Source organism: Archocentrus centrarchus, chromosome 16 (assembly GCF_007364275.1).
Source record: "Archocentrus centrarchus isolate MPI-CPG fArcCen1 chromosome 16, fArcCen1, whole genome shotgun sequence".
Lineage (NCBI taxonomy): Eukaryota > Metazoa > Chordata > Actinopteri > Cichliformes > Cichlidae > Archocentrus > Archocentrus centrarchus.
In genome coordinates, this window is record NC_044361.1 from 26,010,455 (window position 1) to 26,027,722 (window position 17,268).

General features: G+C 38.9%; 1 protein-coding gene across 6 annotated transcripts; it reads right to left on the bottom strand.

Moving 5' to 3' along the window:
* Positions 1-377: 377 nt before the first annotated feature.
* epn1a (epsin 1a) lies at positions 378-16,786 on the bottom strand. 6 transcript variants are annotated; one of them, XM_030750634.1, is made up of 14 exons: positions 16,675-16,786; positions 15,673-15,718; positions 10,066-10,226; positions 9,690-9,791; positions 9,170-9,328; positions 7,811-7,939; positions 7,328-7,448; positions 7,056-7,213; positions 6,822-6,893; positions 5,525-5,605; positions 3,391-3,670; positions 2,614-2,778; positions 2,123-2,362; positions 378-1,589 (listed from the first exon to the last, which is right to left on the bottom strand). In XM_030750634.1, exons 4-14 carry the CDS (start codon positions 9,756-9,758, stop codon positions 1,123-1,125), a joined length of 1,941 nt encoding a protein of 646 aa, XP_030606494.1. In that variant the 5' UTR covers positions 9,759-9,791; positions 10,066-10,226; positions 15,673-15,718; positions 16,675-16,786; the 3' UTR covers positions 378-1,122. The 6 variants fall into 6 exon arrangements, with proteins under 6 accessions (XP_030606494.1, XP_030606489.1, XP_030606490.1 ...); XM_030750629.1 differs by having other exon boundaries at positions 2,123-2,365; positions 16,675-16,785; XM_030750630.1 differs by having other exon boundaries at positions 2,123-2,365; positions 10,066-10,239; positions 16,675-16,767.
* Between the last annotated feature and the right edge of the window lie 482 nt (positions 16,787-17,268).

The following is a 17,268-nucleotide window of genomic DNA, read 5'->3' on the forward strand; positions in this document are numbered from 1 at the left end:
TATAATTGGCAGAAAAGCATGTGACCCTTATAACACCTCATTTGAAATCCCCACATTACATATTACAACTTCCAAAAGCAAAAATAATTGATGTGGTTTCTTCCTTTCTGAGTCACTGAAATGAGATCGGACACTGGAAACGTGGAGACAGTTACTGGTACAAACACAAAAAACAGGCATTTGTACGATTGTGTACTTGCACACTCACAAATGGGCATTTGTGTTCTCATTCACACTTTGCCGCAAACACACACATTCAACAAACATCATTCCCCCCCGCCCCAAAAATCGGATCACAGACTTCAGAGCTTTTTAGTTTTTCTAGAGTAACCAGGAGGGGGGAAAAAAAAAAAAAAAAAAAAAAAAAAAAAAAAGCAGTTGATCTAAATGGCATCATCACATGATTTTCCTTGTTTATTTGTTCCCAAAAGTTGGAAAAAATAAATTACATTTAACATTAAATTAAATTAAAAGTGAGACAATTTGACCACATTGTGCCTGAAATGTTAATGCAGGTTTTTCAGCCCATATCTCAGTCTACAGTTCATTAAAAATAACTCTTCATGCACTTGTTTCATTTCAGTGATTCAGTGTTTGTCTTCATCCTAGAGGGCGAAAAGAGGAAGAGGCAGGTACAACAGTTTCTCTGTCCAGTTTGTTAGTGGCTGTGTCTCCTCGCCCTCCCTCCCTCTCTCTCAGTGCAGTAATGTTAGAACAGAGTGACAGTACTGAGAAAGACTCGAGGTCTCACAGACTTACCTTCATTTTAAGACAGGACTGAAAAAAACAAAACAAAAGAAAAAAAGAAAAGGAAACACATGAAATACGAGACAGAACTGGATTAAAACAAAAATAAATAGATCTATTTCCCACCCCAAAAGTAATCCATGAAATGAAAGGACAAAGAAAATTATTCTGAAATGAAATAATGCTTTCAAAAAGGAAAAGATTAACAAAAAAAATTTGATTTTTTGTTGGGTTTTTTTTGTTTGTTTTCTTTAAATATAGAGATGTAGACATTTTTCTTTTTGGACACAAATTGCATCGAGGGGAGACGACTGTTGGGGGCAGCAGGTATGACAGAGGAGGCTGAAAGGTGAGCCAAGTAGTGGTGACACTTCCTCAAAGAAGAAATGGGTTGGTGCTTGCACCCGTCGTTCCTCCACCTCCCACTGATCCTCCCGCCCCCATCACCCCTCCTGTTCCTGTGGGCCCACCCAAAATCAGCTGAGGAGGTGGTGCACCTCCAGGTCCCATGAGACCCGAGCCTGGGGGTGCCATTGGGGAGAGCCCACTGTAGGGCATGCCCATGGGGCTGGCCTGCATCATGCCCAGGCCCATTCCTGGAGCCCCCATTCCCATACTCATCGGCGCCATGCCCATTCCTGGTTGCACCATGCCCAGCATGGGATTGGGAGGCACAGGACTGGTGCGGAGGCCACTCAGTCCAAGTGAGGAGGGCTGAGGTGAGATAGAGGTCATAGGAGGGGCCACACCAAAAGGGTTGGAGGACGCAGGTGTTGGAGAAACCCCCCTACTGGAAATGGTACTGCCTGGAGTCACTGCCATACCAGTAGCAGGAGATGAACCTGGGACAGAAGAAACAAATACATGGCATAAATCACAATGTTCACATTTAACACATTTTCATTTAATTTAATGTTTTCATTTATATGAAAATCCCAGCTGCGCACAAAAACAACCAAATTCTTCAAAATTTCTAGTGTCTGTTCTCTTCAGGGTCTGCAAATATCTCTCAAAACTATACCCGAAAAATGTCGTTTATTGAACAGTTTCTGATGGCATAAACTGCAAATGAACAACACAGGAAAAACCCCCCTCAGGTCAGCAAAGCACGCCTGGGGGTGTGAACAGCTCAGTTATTTTTTAAATTTTTTTAGACTTTTGCATCCTGATGCAGATGCTCTGATTTTAGATGTGCATGCAATAGTGAGACAAATACAACATAACAGACTGGACCCTTGTTTGGCCGCCTTAATGTTTTCTACACATTACAGTTTGAAATAGGTCGTGTCAGAAAATCCTGAAAAGTCCAAGCTCTCCTTAAATATGAATCACAAGAATAAGACTGCCGAGCTCATGAAGTGCAACCATAGCTGACCTGTGTTCTGAAGGAAGGGATTGTGTGCTGATGAGGAAGAGATGGAAGGTGGTGGTGGCTGTTTGGGTTTGGGTTTAGACGGCACCAGGGAATCAAGATCCACCAGTGCTGCGTTGGGGCCAAGGAAGGACTCAGGAGTCTTCCGAACAGGAAGTGAAGATCCAAGAGAGGACAGGTCAAAGGGCACCGGTGAGCCTGTGCTGTCAGCGCCTGTTGCTGAAGAACCTCGCCTCTCTGGATCTACTAAGTGAGGGTAGTGGAGGGTAATGAGGAGCAGAGAGAGTAAATCAAACACCAAAAAAAGTTCTCACATAATGGCAAAAAACAATATAGAAGTACATACTCACACACAGGAGGATGAAATGTAAGACAAGACAATTGCTGAGTGCATGCATTTGGACAATTTGTGTGTAAAATATGTAAACCTGTTTAAAAATGTGTACGACTACCTCAGTATGTGTGAGTTTATGTAGCTTAAAGTGTGAATGTACCTGTGCCGTTAGTGTGTTTGGCAGAGCCACTCCAGATGTCGGAGGTGATAGGGTCAGAGGCAGGGACAGGCCCGTCCTTTGCCCAGGGGTCTACTGGCCCCCCAGAGGAGGAAGTGCTGGGAGGCAATGGAGGACCCCAGGGGTCAGCACTGGGGGGGGTCACAGCTACAGGGGAGGGAAGGACACGCAAGGGAGGGGAGGGTTAACACAACACCTTACAGGTACAACTCAATAAGGATGGAACAGGAAGCTGGGCTGGTGGTGTTTCTCTCTCCTTAACCCTCTCCACCGCTGACTTTCTAAGAGAACAGATGTAACTGACTGCCATGTTGCTTACTACTAAAGATCATCTGAAATTCAGTGGAGGTAAAGGAGAGATATAAAATGCCACCTCGTACATTTTATTAAAAAAAAAAAAAAAAAAAGCATGCAAAGGGCAAGAGACGGCTCTGCTTGAGACGGCCACAATCAGTCCTGAGTAAAGACAAGAGGATGAAAATCCCTGGTTTAGACACAGGGGGAGAATGGATTCAGCATGCTTGCTTTCTTCATTACAAACAGAAAGCATGTAAACGGATGAAAAGATCAGATGTGACAGTATGATGACATGTATGACAGGAAATGGAACTGTGGAGTGAAGGGAATAAAAGTCTTCACATCCTCTTTCGCTCACAGGGAGAGAGACACAGTTCTGTTTTAATAATCAGCGATGAGTACAGTCCCACCCACCTGACTGCCTACAGAGTTCAAACATGATCACATGTCGTGGCTGCTTACCTGAACTTCCCCAAGGGTCGACGTTGTTAACTTTGTTGGATGTATCTCCCCAGGGGTCTGGAGGAGGAGCTATAGTGGGCGGAGCTCCCCCACCCCAAGGGTCGGAGCTAGTAGGGGATGTAGGTGATGCTACCCCCCATGGATCTGTGGAAGCTGTGCCCCATGGGCCTGAGGCAGCAGAGGCAGAAACTGTGGGTGGAGGTGAGGGTCCAGCAGAGCCCACAGCGGGAGCAGCAGGGGCCCCCCAGGGGTCCACAGCACTCAGCTCCATCAGAGCACTCTGTACAAGAGAACGCATTATGCATTAATGTTCACACAGCTGATGGATATCATTATGCACACTTTGGTGTGCCGGCACATCATCTATCAGTCTTGTTAACCTGCTCTCTCTCTCATTCATTAATAGTGCTAATTGGCTGCAGAAATTCACCTGCATGCATGTAAAACCACAGAATGCAGAGCATTGGCATCACTCCTCTCTCAGCACCAACTTTTCCTCTGTTGCTTTTTGTAGATTCTTCTAATTAATTATTAGTTGAGTTTGGAGTTACTAGGAGTCCTGATTTAAGTCTCTGTTTCAACAGTTTAGTTTACTAATTAGTTTAAGGAAGTAAGCATTAACTGAATGACTCATTGTGCGGTCGGTTCAAGGCTTTCTTCCTCTTGTTTGTTTTTGCAGAGGCTCCCTTCTTCCTTATTTTTGTTTGGTTTTTGTATGAATAAACTTAGGATCATCTTATATGTTGGGCTCCTTTGAGCCAAGGATTTAGGGATCATAACCTCAGACCAGATTCTGAGGTTAGATAATGTTGCTCTGATAAAGAGGTGAAAGTGATAAAAAAATAATAGTTGTGAGTTATTGTTTGAAGGGCATTTGCAGTCTCCACAAAGATGCCTTTTTGGCTTAAAATTCAGGCAAAGGCAAGACTGCAGTCATTTTCATTACCTCAGAGAGAGAGAAAAAAAAAAAAAAAACCTAATCTACTCAATGAAAGCACACGGCATCTCCCATTTTAGACAATGATTAATGTGTCTGAAATTTAGAAACTTGAAAGACCTGAAAGGTTGTGTAACAGACTAAGCAATGGCTCTGGACACAAAGCTTTGTTACAAATGAGTGGATTATTGCATCAATTATCATAAAATCTACACGTTGTGTATTTCACGAAATATGATGAAATGATATCCTCACTCCCACATACTGCGTCTTCCTGTTGGGTACAAAAAAACATTGTGTCTCTCCAGGCTTCATTCAAATTTGAATCCTTAACACTGCTTAAACATTAAGTCAAATAAGACAGCTGATAATGCTTTTGAGTACTTTGGGTCACTTTTTTCAGCTGAACAGTCTGTCTATATGAGGGGTGTCAAACATAAGGACCAGAAGCCAAAATTGGCTGGACCAAGACTCCAATCGAACCCAGTAGATGATATTGGAAAATGTGGAGGAGGGCATAAACTTTGAAGTTTCACCTGCATTTTTATAAGTTTCACAACTTTTCCTACTGATAAGGACTTCCCCCATAGCCATTAATACTACACCAAAGTAATTAAGTAACAAATAAACAATTAAATGACAAAACTTTGTTTTTTCACTATCGACTGCAGAAATTTCTGTTTTATACAACCGGTCCAGAGTAAAAAAGAAATCTTCCATAAATTAACAAAAAATTCTGGGCAATGAGCTACCAGAATTTCTGTAATTGTTTACGTTTCTTATCATTCTTCTTTAAATTACTTGAATGTCATAACTATTACATGGGCAACATGGGACCTAAGGACAGAATTTCATTCCACTGCATGCAAATGTGATGCGAATGACAATAAAGAATCCTTGAATAATTTCAGCCCAATGAGTTGTGCTGACAGATTTCTTTGTTCTGTAGGAAACCTGAGATGTACTGTTGAAACTGAACTTTTTCTTTTATTAAGATATCTCAGAGATTAAATGTTTAGTTAAACTTCTTTACACTGACTGAGGGAAGTTTCTGGGGTCCAGCCCACTTAGGATCAAAGTGGGCTTATTAATCGGATACACAGCTAACAAAGTTGCTGTCTTGCCGACTTGCTCATGGAGAACACACAGACCCAGCTAAAGCCATATAGACTGTCTACATTCATTTTATATGCACACCTCTGATTTTGGCTTCTCCCTCTTGCTCTCCTCGATAGCCATCTGCAGTCTCAGGTCATCACCTCTGCGCAGCCGCTCCTCCTGCCAATCACAAACACACAATTATATCCACTGGTAAACGTGGACAACCCACCACAGGCACAGATTTAGGATTCTTTTACAAATCGACAAAAAAGTCAGTATGAGTGAGGGAGGAAAACCAAATCTTTAATCACGATTCAAAGGCAACAGATAATTAATGCTGTTCACACAATGTGTGCGTGAATGAGCTTGTAATTTTAACACAGTTTAACACATTTTAAATCACAAGTGCTGTCACGCAGCTCTTTAAAACTAAAGATGGTGGCACGAAGAAGTCTTAGACTCTGGTTGGCAAAACAGCTCCTGAGAGGGTGGGCACAGATGCAAAAGCAGCTGTGGTTCAGTTTGGCTTGCTTGCCATTGTGAATATTCCAACTGCTAAGTGGGTTTTAACGGCTTGTGCTTCCCTTGCTAACAGTGCTCATGGTTAGGAATCAGTATCAGTCTGCTAGCTGAGCACAGCAGAGCTGCTTTATCACCTGAAGCGCAAAACTTTTACATGAAAAAGGACAGCGCTTTATATGAATCACTACCAAAATCAATTAATTTAAGTCCCAATACAAAGCTTGAATATCAACTTATTCTAATGCCTTTTAATGAGGACAGACATCATAGCACTGACTTATTTAAGAGACAGACTGTATTTGATGCCACTACGCAACATTAACATTACATTTTAAAGACTCTAAATTAGTCTAGGTGTACAGCAGGTGCAGGACTGCAAACACTTGACACAGGCAAACAAGGTTAGCACTCAACAAACACAGATCCAGGAAGTTACAACAACAGGAAAAGGATGTTAGAGGTTAGGAACAAAGTTTCAAATCAAGATTTGGGTTAAGTGCATGCTATCAGAGAGGGCGAGAGGAAGGAAAGAATAATCAATACTTGCAAGCCACTCACTGTTAAATTTAATAAATTATAGTAAATATTTGCCAATGACATGCAAACTCTATGACTAAATGGCAGATGATCAATTCTTTAGATGCACGCTTTTTCGCAGTTTAAACACATCTTGATGAGGACCTGAAAAGCACCTCTTCAGGTGCAACGTCATAAAGTGAATAATTGTAACAGGATTACTGCAAATACGAGCATTAATTAATTTTCCTAATTGATCAATACTTGACATTTGCTTGAGAAATTCCATTTGACAGAAAGACAGATAGTTGATGACAGGCTCTCCAGCCAGTTGGACACACTCTCTGCCCCTGACCTGTTGGTGAATCTCTTTGCTGAGTGTGAGTGCATAGCGGAGCTCTGCATCCTCCAGAGGGTCCGTGCTATTCTGGGGGAGTTCAGGGGTTAAATAGTGAGAGCAAGGCTAGGTGTGCTGTACAATATTTGTAATGCCTTTGTGTACATAAGTGCCGTGTGCATTAGACTGACTGCAAACTTATCTGAAGTACAGGACCAGCAAGCTTAGCTCAACAGGTCTACTTGCTGTTACCTGCTCTGCCTCTTCTTTACTCATGGCCAAAGCCAGCTGGAGCTGCAGATCTTCTTCTCCAGAGCTCTGTGGCCAAGCCTGCTCACTATCAGCACCACCGGAGTGAGAGCCCAGCGAAAGGCTGCCCCCCAGGCTGGGTGCTGAGGGGGCTGAGGAGGCTAGAGTGGAGATAAATATGCACAGATGGGATCCAACCCTCTTCTAAATTCTTCAATACTGAAACTGTGACCACTGGAACAATCTGTTTTAACTATTTAGAGTAGGCATCTCACCACTGGAGGTCTGTGCCATCTTCTCTTTGGTTTTCAGGGCATGGATCCTCTCCTCTCTTAGTCTCTCTTCATCTTTCAACAGTGTCACCAACTGTTTGGCTTTCTCTCGAACATTCACCCCCTGGGAAACAATGTTTTAAGCACAGTGAGCGACTGCAGAGAGGACCATTGTTAATGTTACACATTACATAAAACAGATACATTCACTTACATAATTACAGTATAAAAAGCAGTTACTTATAGTGCATGCTTTATTACTTTAAAACACTAACTTAAGCAAAGCTTAGCTATCAACAGCCAACAATCCTTTATGGCTGGCTTTTATATGGTTGCACAACAGGTCAGAGTCACTTAGTCAAACATGCTGCTTGTAGTTTAGTCAAGGACATTTGACAAAGTGTGCCTGCATTCCACAAACGCGGATCTTAATCACCACACACTAACTTTCTATTCAGCTTTGTGGACATGGGTGTGTCTGCATACCTGGTCTTTGCCATCTCTGTCTATGTACTGGAAATCTTTGAGGGTCTGGACTGCGTAAATATTCTCTCGGCACTGTTGGGCAACACGTTCTGAACCCGTTTTGATCAGGTACTCCATAAGAGTCATAGCCTAGTGAAAATAAAGAGAAGGGAAAAAAAAAAATCACAAGCAGTGACTTAGTATCCAGAAATGTTTTCCACTGAGTGCAGAAAAAAATGCAAATACTAAAGCAGTTACCGTGTCCCCCTATAATGTACTACACCTATTCACACCATTAAAAATAGTTACACATCAAACAGAAAAGACATTTAAAAACTACAAACTGCAAAAATACCAGAAGTAACAGAAACCAACAAATTAAAAAAATGTATAATATCTGAGCCATTTGTTTTTAATACGACACCTAATTACTGACTATCTCTGTACTGCAGACATAATCACTCTACAGCTGGATTCCCACCCAAAGCCCCAGAACTTTTTAGATGGCAATTATACTCTGTTGCAGTCAGACAGCTGCAGCTGGAAAACTTTCTTTGAAGTCCCCCTGAAGGGCGCACAGGTGGTGCACTGTATTGTAATGTCCTGTGAACTAATCTGTGCAGCCATAAAAACTGGCAGCCGTGGCGATGTCTGCACATAGCTTCAAGCTCACGGTTTGATATGGGGAAATTTACATTACTTGGACTCAAGCAGCGCACTTGCAGATACTGAAATTGTAAGACACTTTAAAAGGGTGATGTGTTTTTTTTCTTCTGAGACTAAGGCTGTACAATTAATTGAATCTTAATTTCAAATACAAATTTAGTTTCCAGAAATTATTAAAACAAGATGATAGAAAAAGAAAGATTATGTTGCATTCTGTTTTGGACATCTTTTTTCTTTACTGTTGCCTCTACATAAAAGTCCAAATTTACTTCCTGCCAGACAGTAACAGGTTTAGTTTGGTTCACATTTGTTCATTTGTTTAGTTTTTAATTTGAGCTAATGGAAACAATGAAAACAATGTTTGGAGGAACATTTTATATGCTGGGTCTTAGTTAAGCAAAAAGCTAGAAATATACACATAAAATTAACAGCTTGCACACTACAGGGCCCCAGGTTTACGTATTATTATACTAGATGTCTGATGAAGCGTTGAATTTAAAAAAAACAAAAACATCAGTTTAGCAGCACTCAAATGCATCATTTCTCATGGATGAAATAATGACATGCTGTGTTTTAGAGTTTTCAACTGGCAAAGAAGCCTGGTGTGATTACTATAATATATCTAGTGAAAGAACATTATTATCTTACTCTTGCACTTTACTGTCTTGCGTTTAAATCCGAATAGCTATTCCCAACTTCAACACACTCACAAACCTTGTACACATGTCTCCAGTTCTTGCCGTGGTCGTTGAGGCGCTTCCATACCATGCTCATGATTTCCGAAAAGGCCACGACATTGTAGGTAAGATCGGCAATCTCTGACATAAGAGAGCTGCTGGGGCCCCATGGGTCATTGGACGTCGCCTCTCTTACCTGGACACAAGAACGCTGTTACCGTTAATCACTCCATTCAAACTGACTGAGATGGGAATGATTTCAGCCATCACTTTGTGACAGCTTGGTGCACAGTATTCTGAGTAACAAAATAAATTCAATCAGATCACAAGCTGCAGAGAATAATGAATGGCTATGGTATGATTAGATTAGCTCATTCTGTACATAAGAGGAAGAGTGAGGAGGTTCTCCAAAGAAATATTAGATTATGAGAAGCTGCATAATTGCATCTGTGTGGCAGAGATACATTTGCTACACTTAAATCCTGGACACGTGGGGAATGTGTGCAGAAAAAGAAATGGGAAAAAGAAAACCCAGCTAAGAAGCCGAGAGAAACAACCTTGATTTCAGCCTCTGAATAGTTGTGGACGATGTTCTTCACTTGTCGCCGTAGCGATGAGGTCGACATGGCAACGGTCTGGCCACTGAGCTCTGTTGAAATCTGAACAGCAGATGGGCAAGAAGAAATGTAAAGTACAGTTAATACAATACAAATAAAATGTTTATTTCCAACACACACAAATGAACAAGACTTACAAATGAAGCAAAATGAAGCAAGAAAGACGATGAAGAGTTAAAATACTCGGGAGGAAGTGTGCGTGTACAAGAGACTGAAAGAAAGAGCAGGAGACCTTGAGAAGAACAATCAATGAGTGGAAGGTGGCATCTGCAACCGAAATCAGTATCAAACGAGGAATAAAGAGCATCATGCACACCTGTTACGCAAGACTGATGCAGAAAAAGGGTCTCTCCTCTTGGTATGTTGTCGTTCCTCTATCTTGGCTGCCACTCATTCATGGAGTGCTCTGTCTCGGTTTGTCTCTTTCTTCCCGTGGCAACATTGGGTCTCAAGACCACGGACTTAGGGGGATGAAAACTAGAGAGCAGGACTGAGATTAATGTAAATGCATCGTCACTTGGAAATTTCTGCTATAGCACAACAAGCAGGCTGAAACTTAATCTCTGACTAAATCCAAAGTAACCATTAATATAATTATAAAAAAAAAAAAAAGGACAAAGGAGATATTCAGCACCAAATATCACATGATCTGTTGCTGATCCACACATGCTTGATAGAGATACAACTTATCATTATATGCTTTATCTCACTAGTCAACAGCTTAAAAATAGGAATGCAGCAATTTTTAAAATGACCATTTGACCCAAAGCTGATACAAATTTTTTTTCCTGTTTATTCTGTTATGTGAAGAGAAACAATAAATCTTTACTCTAAATAATTATTAAAGGCGTTTTAAAGTCTGATTGCTCTTCTTTACATCATCTCTGAAGATTTATCCTAGGCAAAACTGATAAATTTATGTTAAATACATCAGTAAAATCATCTTTTTGATTATATAAAGACTGATATAATCGGTGCATCGCTGCTTAAAATGAAAAAATGTAAGTAAAAAATATCAAATCAAACAGTAGAAACAGGAAGAACAGGTCAATTTAAAAAAAAAAAATGGTTCATGTCATAGATCTAAACTGCAGCAGTGAATTTTGATTGGCCAACTTTTGACAGAAAAACATGACGTTCACACTTTCAGGTACACAATTAAGCACCTCAACCTTGACTCCTGAACCAAGTCAATAATTTCTTTTTCACATTTTCTAAACATTAAGGCAACTTCCAGCTTCACACCAGGGTAAAACTATACAAGAGTAGCACTGAGATAAATATTTTAGCAGGGATCTGTTTACTTAACTCCAGGTACTCTAACCAATGCATTGCCATAAACTTTTATCTTGAACCCACATTAACAGGCACCAGGAGTAGAATCATGGATTGTTAAAAAAAACAGCATCATCAACCAGTGTTGATAATCTGAGACAGAGTCACATAAAGATGTCAAGAAAAGGGCATGCATGGTTGAAACAAACTATTAACTAGAGGCAGAGTTTAAATGAGCAATTTAATCAGAACTAATTGATGACTAACAAGTGCGGGAAACTTTTTAATGGTGCAATAATATATAGTTTCTGCTGTGCAACACCAGTGACAGTGCTGGAATTTGGTCTTAAAATGATGGACTCATCCTGTTTGCTGATGGAGGATCAAAGAGGCATGCAGAGAATGATTTTGTGAATCAACAGCACATCCCTCAGTACCTGCTGAGGTTTTTTTTTTTAGTATCTGATTGCTCATGCATCAGGTTGAAACACTGTTGCCAACCAGATGCAAGCTCTCACTGCCACAATCTGCATTTTCTTGCATAACAGATGCTACCTCAGCCTCTGCTCCAAAAATATAGTCAGTTCTATCAGTGTTTGGACACTGACAGAATTGTTAAGGGAACTGGCCTCACTTTTCCACAAACCTGCTTGTCAGTCAATGCAAAACTTCTGTTAAACTCCTTGACTTAAAGCTTAAAGTCTGCACTTCAATCACATCTTGATCGTTTGAATTAAAATCCACTGTAATGGTGAACAGAGGCAAAACGACAAAAAAATCTATCACTGTCCAAACACTTATGGACCTAACTGTAGGAGGCAATAAAAGGCATTCTCAAGAGTCACCCTCAGACTTTATTTTGCTGTGTTAAGATCTACAGTAACATTTGGAGAGCTTCCCTGAAATAAAAGAACATGTGGTTGTTTCCTGTCATTATTATACCAAGTTATAAAAAAAAAATTCAAAATAAAAAAATTCAAAATTTGAAATTCAGCAGGAAAACAACTATCATCTGAAAGGTTAATGCTCGAGTAATTCCTTGGACTGCTACTTTTCAAAAATAGAAGTAGCACAATGTTATTCCTTTAGAATATAATATATATCAGTTTCTCCCCACCCACTGTATCTTCCTCCAGCAGGCAAACTAGCATTGACAGGAAACTGTGCTACTCTATTTCTCTACTCAAGCAGTTCCTTTTTCATACTGACCAAATAAAGTACACAACAAACCTCTACAACCAGCTAGTTAGGACACAAACTGGAGATTAGTTAAGAAAGAAAGAAAATGAAGATTTTAGCTTTGATTTTGGATCTGACTGTTTGTAAGTTATTAAAATGAATGGTAACTTCTGGTGATAAATTAACTTGTTGGCAATGATTAAACCAGTGGTTCCCAAATGGTGTGGCAAGGTGAGGCACAATGGTGTGCCTTGGGCAGGTCTAGGTGTGCCTGAATGGAAAATGATTACTGTACAAGTGCACCTAAGGATCAAAAACTGTCAGGAGAAATAATGTAAAAGCTACTTTTTAACTAATTCTAACATGGTGCCAAGTAAGCGCAAAAAGCACCTGGAAACCAAATATCCAGAGAGAGACATAGTCTTAGTCTGTAAAGCACAAGATCTGAATCATAGCCAGTTTGTTGGATTTTGTGAAAGTGTCTGATAAGGGGATGCTGGCAAGTTGTGTGTTTGTGGAGCTGCAAGGCAAAAAAAATTGAATGTGTCATGCTCTAAAGTGTTTTCATCTGATACCACAGCTAAAATAGTCATTTACACCATTTCAGCTGACATAAAGGCTATTTTCTACAGATATAAATGCAGATGTAAAGTTTGAAAACCACTGGGTCATTCAATTGCAAATCAACATGGGCCATCTGTTCCACCATCTCAGATTTGCTTAAATCCAAAATCTGGATTTTTGTGGCAATTAAATAATAAATAAAGAAATATTAAGAAGAAAATGGAGACAGACTGTCAAAGGTGTGGGAGCATTTCACAGAAAACAAAAATAAAGCTGAATGCAGACTGTTTAAAGCAGAGCTTTCCTTCCACGGCAGCATCACTGAAATGCATGAGCTTTTAAAACGCCAGCACCCTGGAGCTGTGACGTCAGCTCTGGATGGGTACGTCTTAGAGAGTTAGTGCATCACGTTGATACAGTACCTGTTAATGTTTGTACAGTAATGTTTCTGTAAGTTTACTTGTCGGAAACAAGCTCTCATGGATGATGTTTGCTAAGCAGCACCTTTTCAGTTATGTTAGCTAACGAGTGAAGGACAATAGGAGCAGTTACGTTGTCTATTTTTTTTTCTTGCATTAATATCAGGATTAGTCGCTGACTAATCGATAAAATAATTGGCAGATTAGTTGACTACCAATAATATTTAGTTGCAGCATATATATATATATATATATATATATATATATATATATATATATATATATATATATATATAGGCTGGGACTTTAACGCGTTAATTTCGATTAATTAATTATGGGGAAATTAACGCGTTAAAAATTTTAACGCATTTAAATCGCAATTTGCACCGTGGAACGTTTCTCAGTGCGCGAGTTCCAGGCATACAGATTATATCGACGCACAATGTCCAAATTAGGGGCCGCATCCTGCGAAGGACCAGGCCCACGTCTTTCGCAGCCCACGAACACCACAAAGGCCGGAAGTGAGCGGCTAGCCGTCATATCAGCTGCCGTCACCTCTGCATAGCTCATGTCGCCTAGCAACCGTGAGTGCGAAGCACAGCTGTGTAAAAGCAGCTGATTAAACAGAGAACGAACTTTTTCTCCTTTTTGTGGTTTAATTTTAAGTCTTTAATTCAAAATAAGCTGTTAAAACAAGCATAACACATTTCAACATCAAGGAATACAGCTGAGCGAATGATTAATTTCCAACTATAACAAGTGAGACATTAATGTTGAATAAAACTATCCAGTTATGATGCTTAACTTTAATTTCAGGAGTTTGCTTATCACAGGAGCACTGCCACCCTTCATTGGTCTGTGTAGTAGACTGGTGGGAAAATAAACAAGATTTTGAAGTTTAAGCTTATGTATATTGATTTATTCATCAACTAAACTTAAATTAATATTTCTCATGTCAAATATTGAAATGCGATTAAAATGCGATTAATTTCGATTAATTAATTACAAGCTTGTATTAATTCGATTAATTTTTTTAATCGAGTCCCACCCCTAATATATATATATATATATATATATATATATATATATATATATATATATAAATAAAATATATATATATATATAAATAAAATATATATATATATATATATATATATAAATAAATATATATATATAATATAATATATATATATATATATATAATATAATAATATATATATATATATATATAATATATATATATATATATATAATATAATATATATATATATATAATATAATATATATATATATATATATATAATATAATATAATATATATATATAATATAATATATATATATATATATATATATATATATATAATGTTTTTTTATATAGTATATTTTTCTTTCAAATCTAAGAATGTTTGAAAATAAATATTGCCAAAACTCTTAAAGACAGCTAGTTAAAAGATTAAAAAAAAACAAATCTGTCCTGTAAATCACAATATTTTAGTATAAACTAATAAAAAACTTGACATTACAAGGCAACAAGCACCAATTTCTGAATATTCGGGTATAATTCGGGTATGTGTTTAACAATAGTACACTAAATACAAAATGAAATGTATAGTATACTTTTTAACATGAAATTCTTAGTCACAAAGATGAAGAAAATGCCATTTTAATTAAAATTTCATGCTGGATTGAGAAAATATTAAAGCTGTCCAATAAAAACAAAAATTATCAGTAGATAATTTAATCCAAATAGAGCAAAATTTTGTAGTTCCCAGACGGCACACTAATTATAACTGAGAAAGTAATTTTGTTAAATAAGTGCATTTTTTTTTTCCATTTCCGAGACCTACTGCCCTGGAGGAGTCTTGTAATTCAGGTTAAGTTTAAAATATACCATATTAAAAATGTATTAAAAATGCAGTGAAAATTTCAGGTTTTTATCTTTAGCTTTTATCTAACAGTTCTGTGTTCAAACATAACCTCAGATTTCAATGTGTAATAGTAGTTTACAGAAATTAAAATTTTACAGCAATCATTATACATATCCAACCTTGAGCCATTAAATATTTAAGCACATCAGAGATGGTGGAGCAGAAAATATTTCATCATTTGTGATGGGATGACCCTGGCTTTTGTCTGTTAACACAGTTAAAATAATCATTCTCACAATTTAAACTGTCAAATGAAGGTGTAAAGTTTGAAAGCCACTGGATTACACATTTTTCATGGCACAAAACAAAACCTTTTACTTGTGAGATACATCAGTTATACTATACCAAAAAAAAAAAAAAAAAAAAGAACTGCTCCAAACATTGTTTTAAGTGAGCCTGACAGATACAAGGGGCTCAGATTTGTAGGTCAGATAAACATGAGCATGTTGCATAACTGAACAGAAAGTAACCATTGCAAAAGTCAGTGCAGAGACTCCTGAAGCCTAGTGCCAAAGTTCAGACACGCCAGCTAATCTTTGATAAATGACATAACATACCTTTTGTATATCTCCTCTTCTCGGATATCTTCAGTCTGTAGCCACACTGAAGAAGAAACCCCCACAAAGTTTCAATAAGTAGCTCTGAAACACTACAGTACACACTTTATCATCCTCAAGGGTTAAAAATACACAGATGCCTCATTTAGATCATACACAGAACAAGTTATAAATCAAGTGCTGTAACGCTTATTTACTAATAAGCCACGCCACACGAAGCTGCTCTATATGAAGGCTGGATTGTGCAACTTGTAGCCAGCTAAAAAAGCGAAGAGCATGGCATCAGGCTTGACTGATTTATTCCTCCTATCACTCACATCCAGCTAACACTACACAGCCCCACGAAGACGTGACCCCCACCCAGATAACGTTAACAGCCCTGGCAGACAGATGCTGAGCTCCCTGTCACACCTATTAAGATAGCAGGCTAACTAACTGATATGTTAGCAACCAAACTGTCATCTAACGTTTTTCTAGCTGCCAGCAAACGCTAGCGTCCGCTGTAAGCTGCCACACAATAGTGTTAAACGAGCACTTCTGTGTCACAAAGGTTTAATTTCTCAACTAACGGTGAGGAAGAAACTCTCTTCTTCTCAGCTAAGCTAATCGAAACTGTTTGCAGCCACTTTGCTACCAAAAAGTCTGGGTGCAGTACAAACAGGTGTACGGAGGGGGTTTAGTTAGGCGCAAAGAAGCGGGGAAACCAAACTGAACGAGTCGTTCCTGTCCCACAGGTGAATTACTCCAGGCTCGATAAGAAGGTGAAGGTTACCTGCCACTTTGACTGATAAAAGAAATCACTTTGCTGCTCTGCTGCTGCTCGGACACATTAGCCAGCTAGCCTGGTAGCAGTTAGCTGCTGCTAGTTTGCTACATGACTGACGGACCGTACGAGCTCCAGCTTCACGTCCTGCTTCGGGACACTACTAAATACACGCGTTCAAGAGTCGAAAAGGGCTGACAACACGGCACAATAAATATCTAAAATAAGTGTGTACTGACCCTGCTGTAGCTTGAATGTACGAGGAGATGGCCGAATTTCCGCTTCCGTTCTCTCCTACAGGAAAGACCGCACCCCCTGTAGCTTTGTTTTCCTGTGATGGTAGTAGGAGCCTCATGAATTATTAATTGAGCCGAAATGAAAGTCTCAAATAAAGAGACATAAAAACGGTGGTTTGTTGCTGTTTACATTCATCCGAGATATAGGGGCGTATATTTTTAATTGTTTTGAGTTAAATTTCCTCATTAATATTAATTTCGTGTTGACGGGAAAAAATCACATCCTCTTTTTTTGTCATTGTTTATGTTTTTGCACGTTTGTTCCAAGTTCTCTAGACAGCCTGTGTGGTAAATAGAAAAGAATCCTTAATTAGAAAACTGACTAAACTATTTGCAGTATGGAGAATTGCCCCTGGTTTCAGGATTCTTATATTGTGGTAGGAGCACAGAGGGGGAAGTGTGTGTGTGTGTGTGTGTGTGTGTGTGTGTGTGTGTGTGTGTGTGTGTGTGTGTGTGTGTGTGTGTGTGTGTGTTAAATCAAGAATTAACTGTTATTAACCACATCTGGTTAATGAGTTCAATTTCACTATCCACACC

Excerpts from the sequence above, each read along its gene's own strand:
- epn1a (XM_030750629.1), bottom strand. The coding sequence starts at position 9,758 with ATGTCGACCTCATCGCTACGGCGACAAGTGAAGAACATCGTCCACAAC. Across the intron at positions 2,366-2,613 it reads CAAACACACTAACGGCACAG|TAGATCCAGAGAGGCGAGGT; the intron begins GTACATTCACAC and ends ACCCTCACTTAG. Across the intron at positions 1,590-2,122 it reads TCCCTTCCTTCAGAACACAG|GTTCATCTCCTGCTACTGGT; the intron begins GTCAGCTATGGT and ends CTTCTGTCCCAG.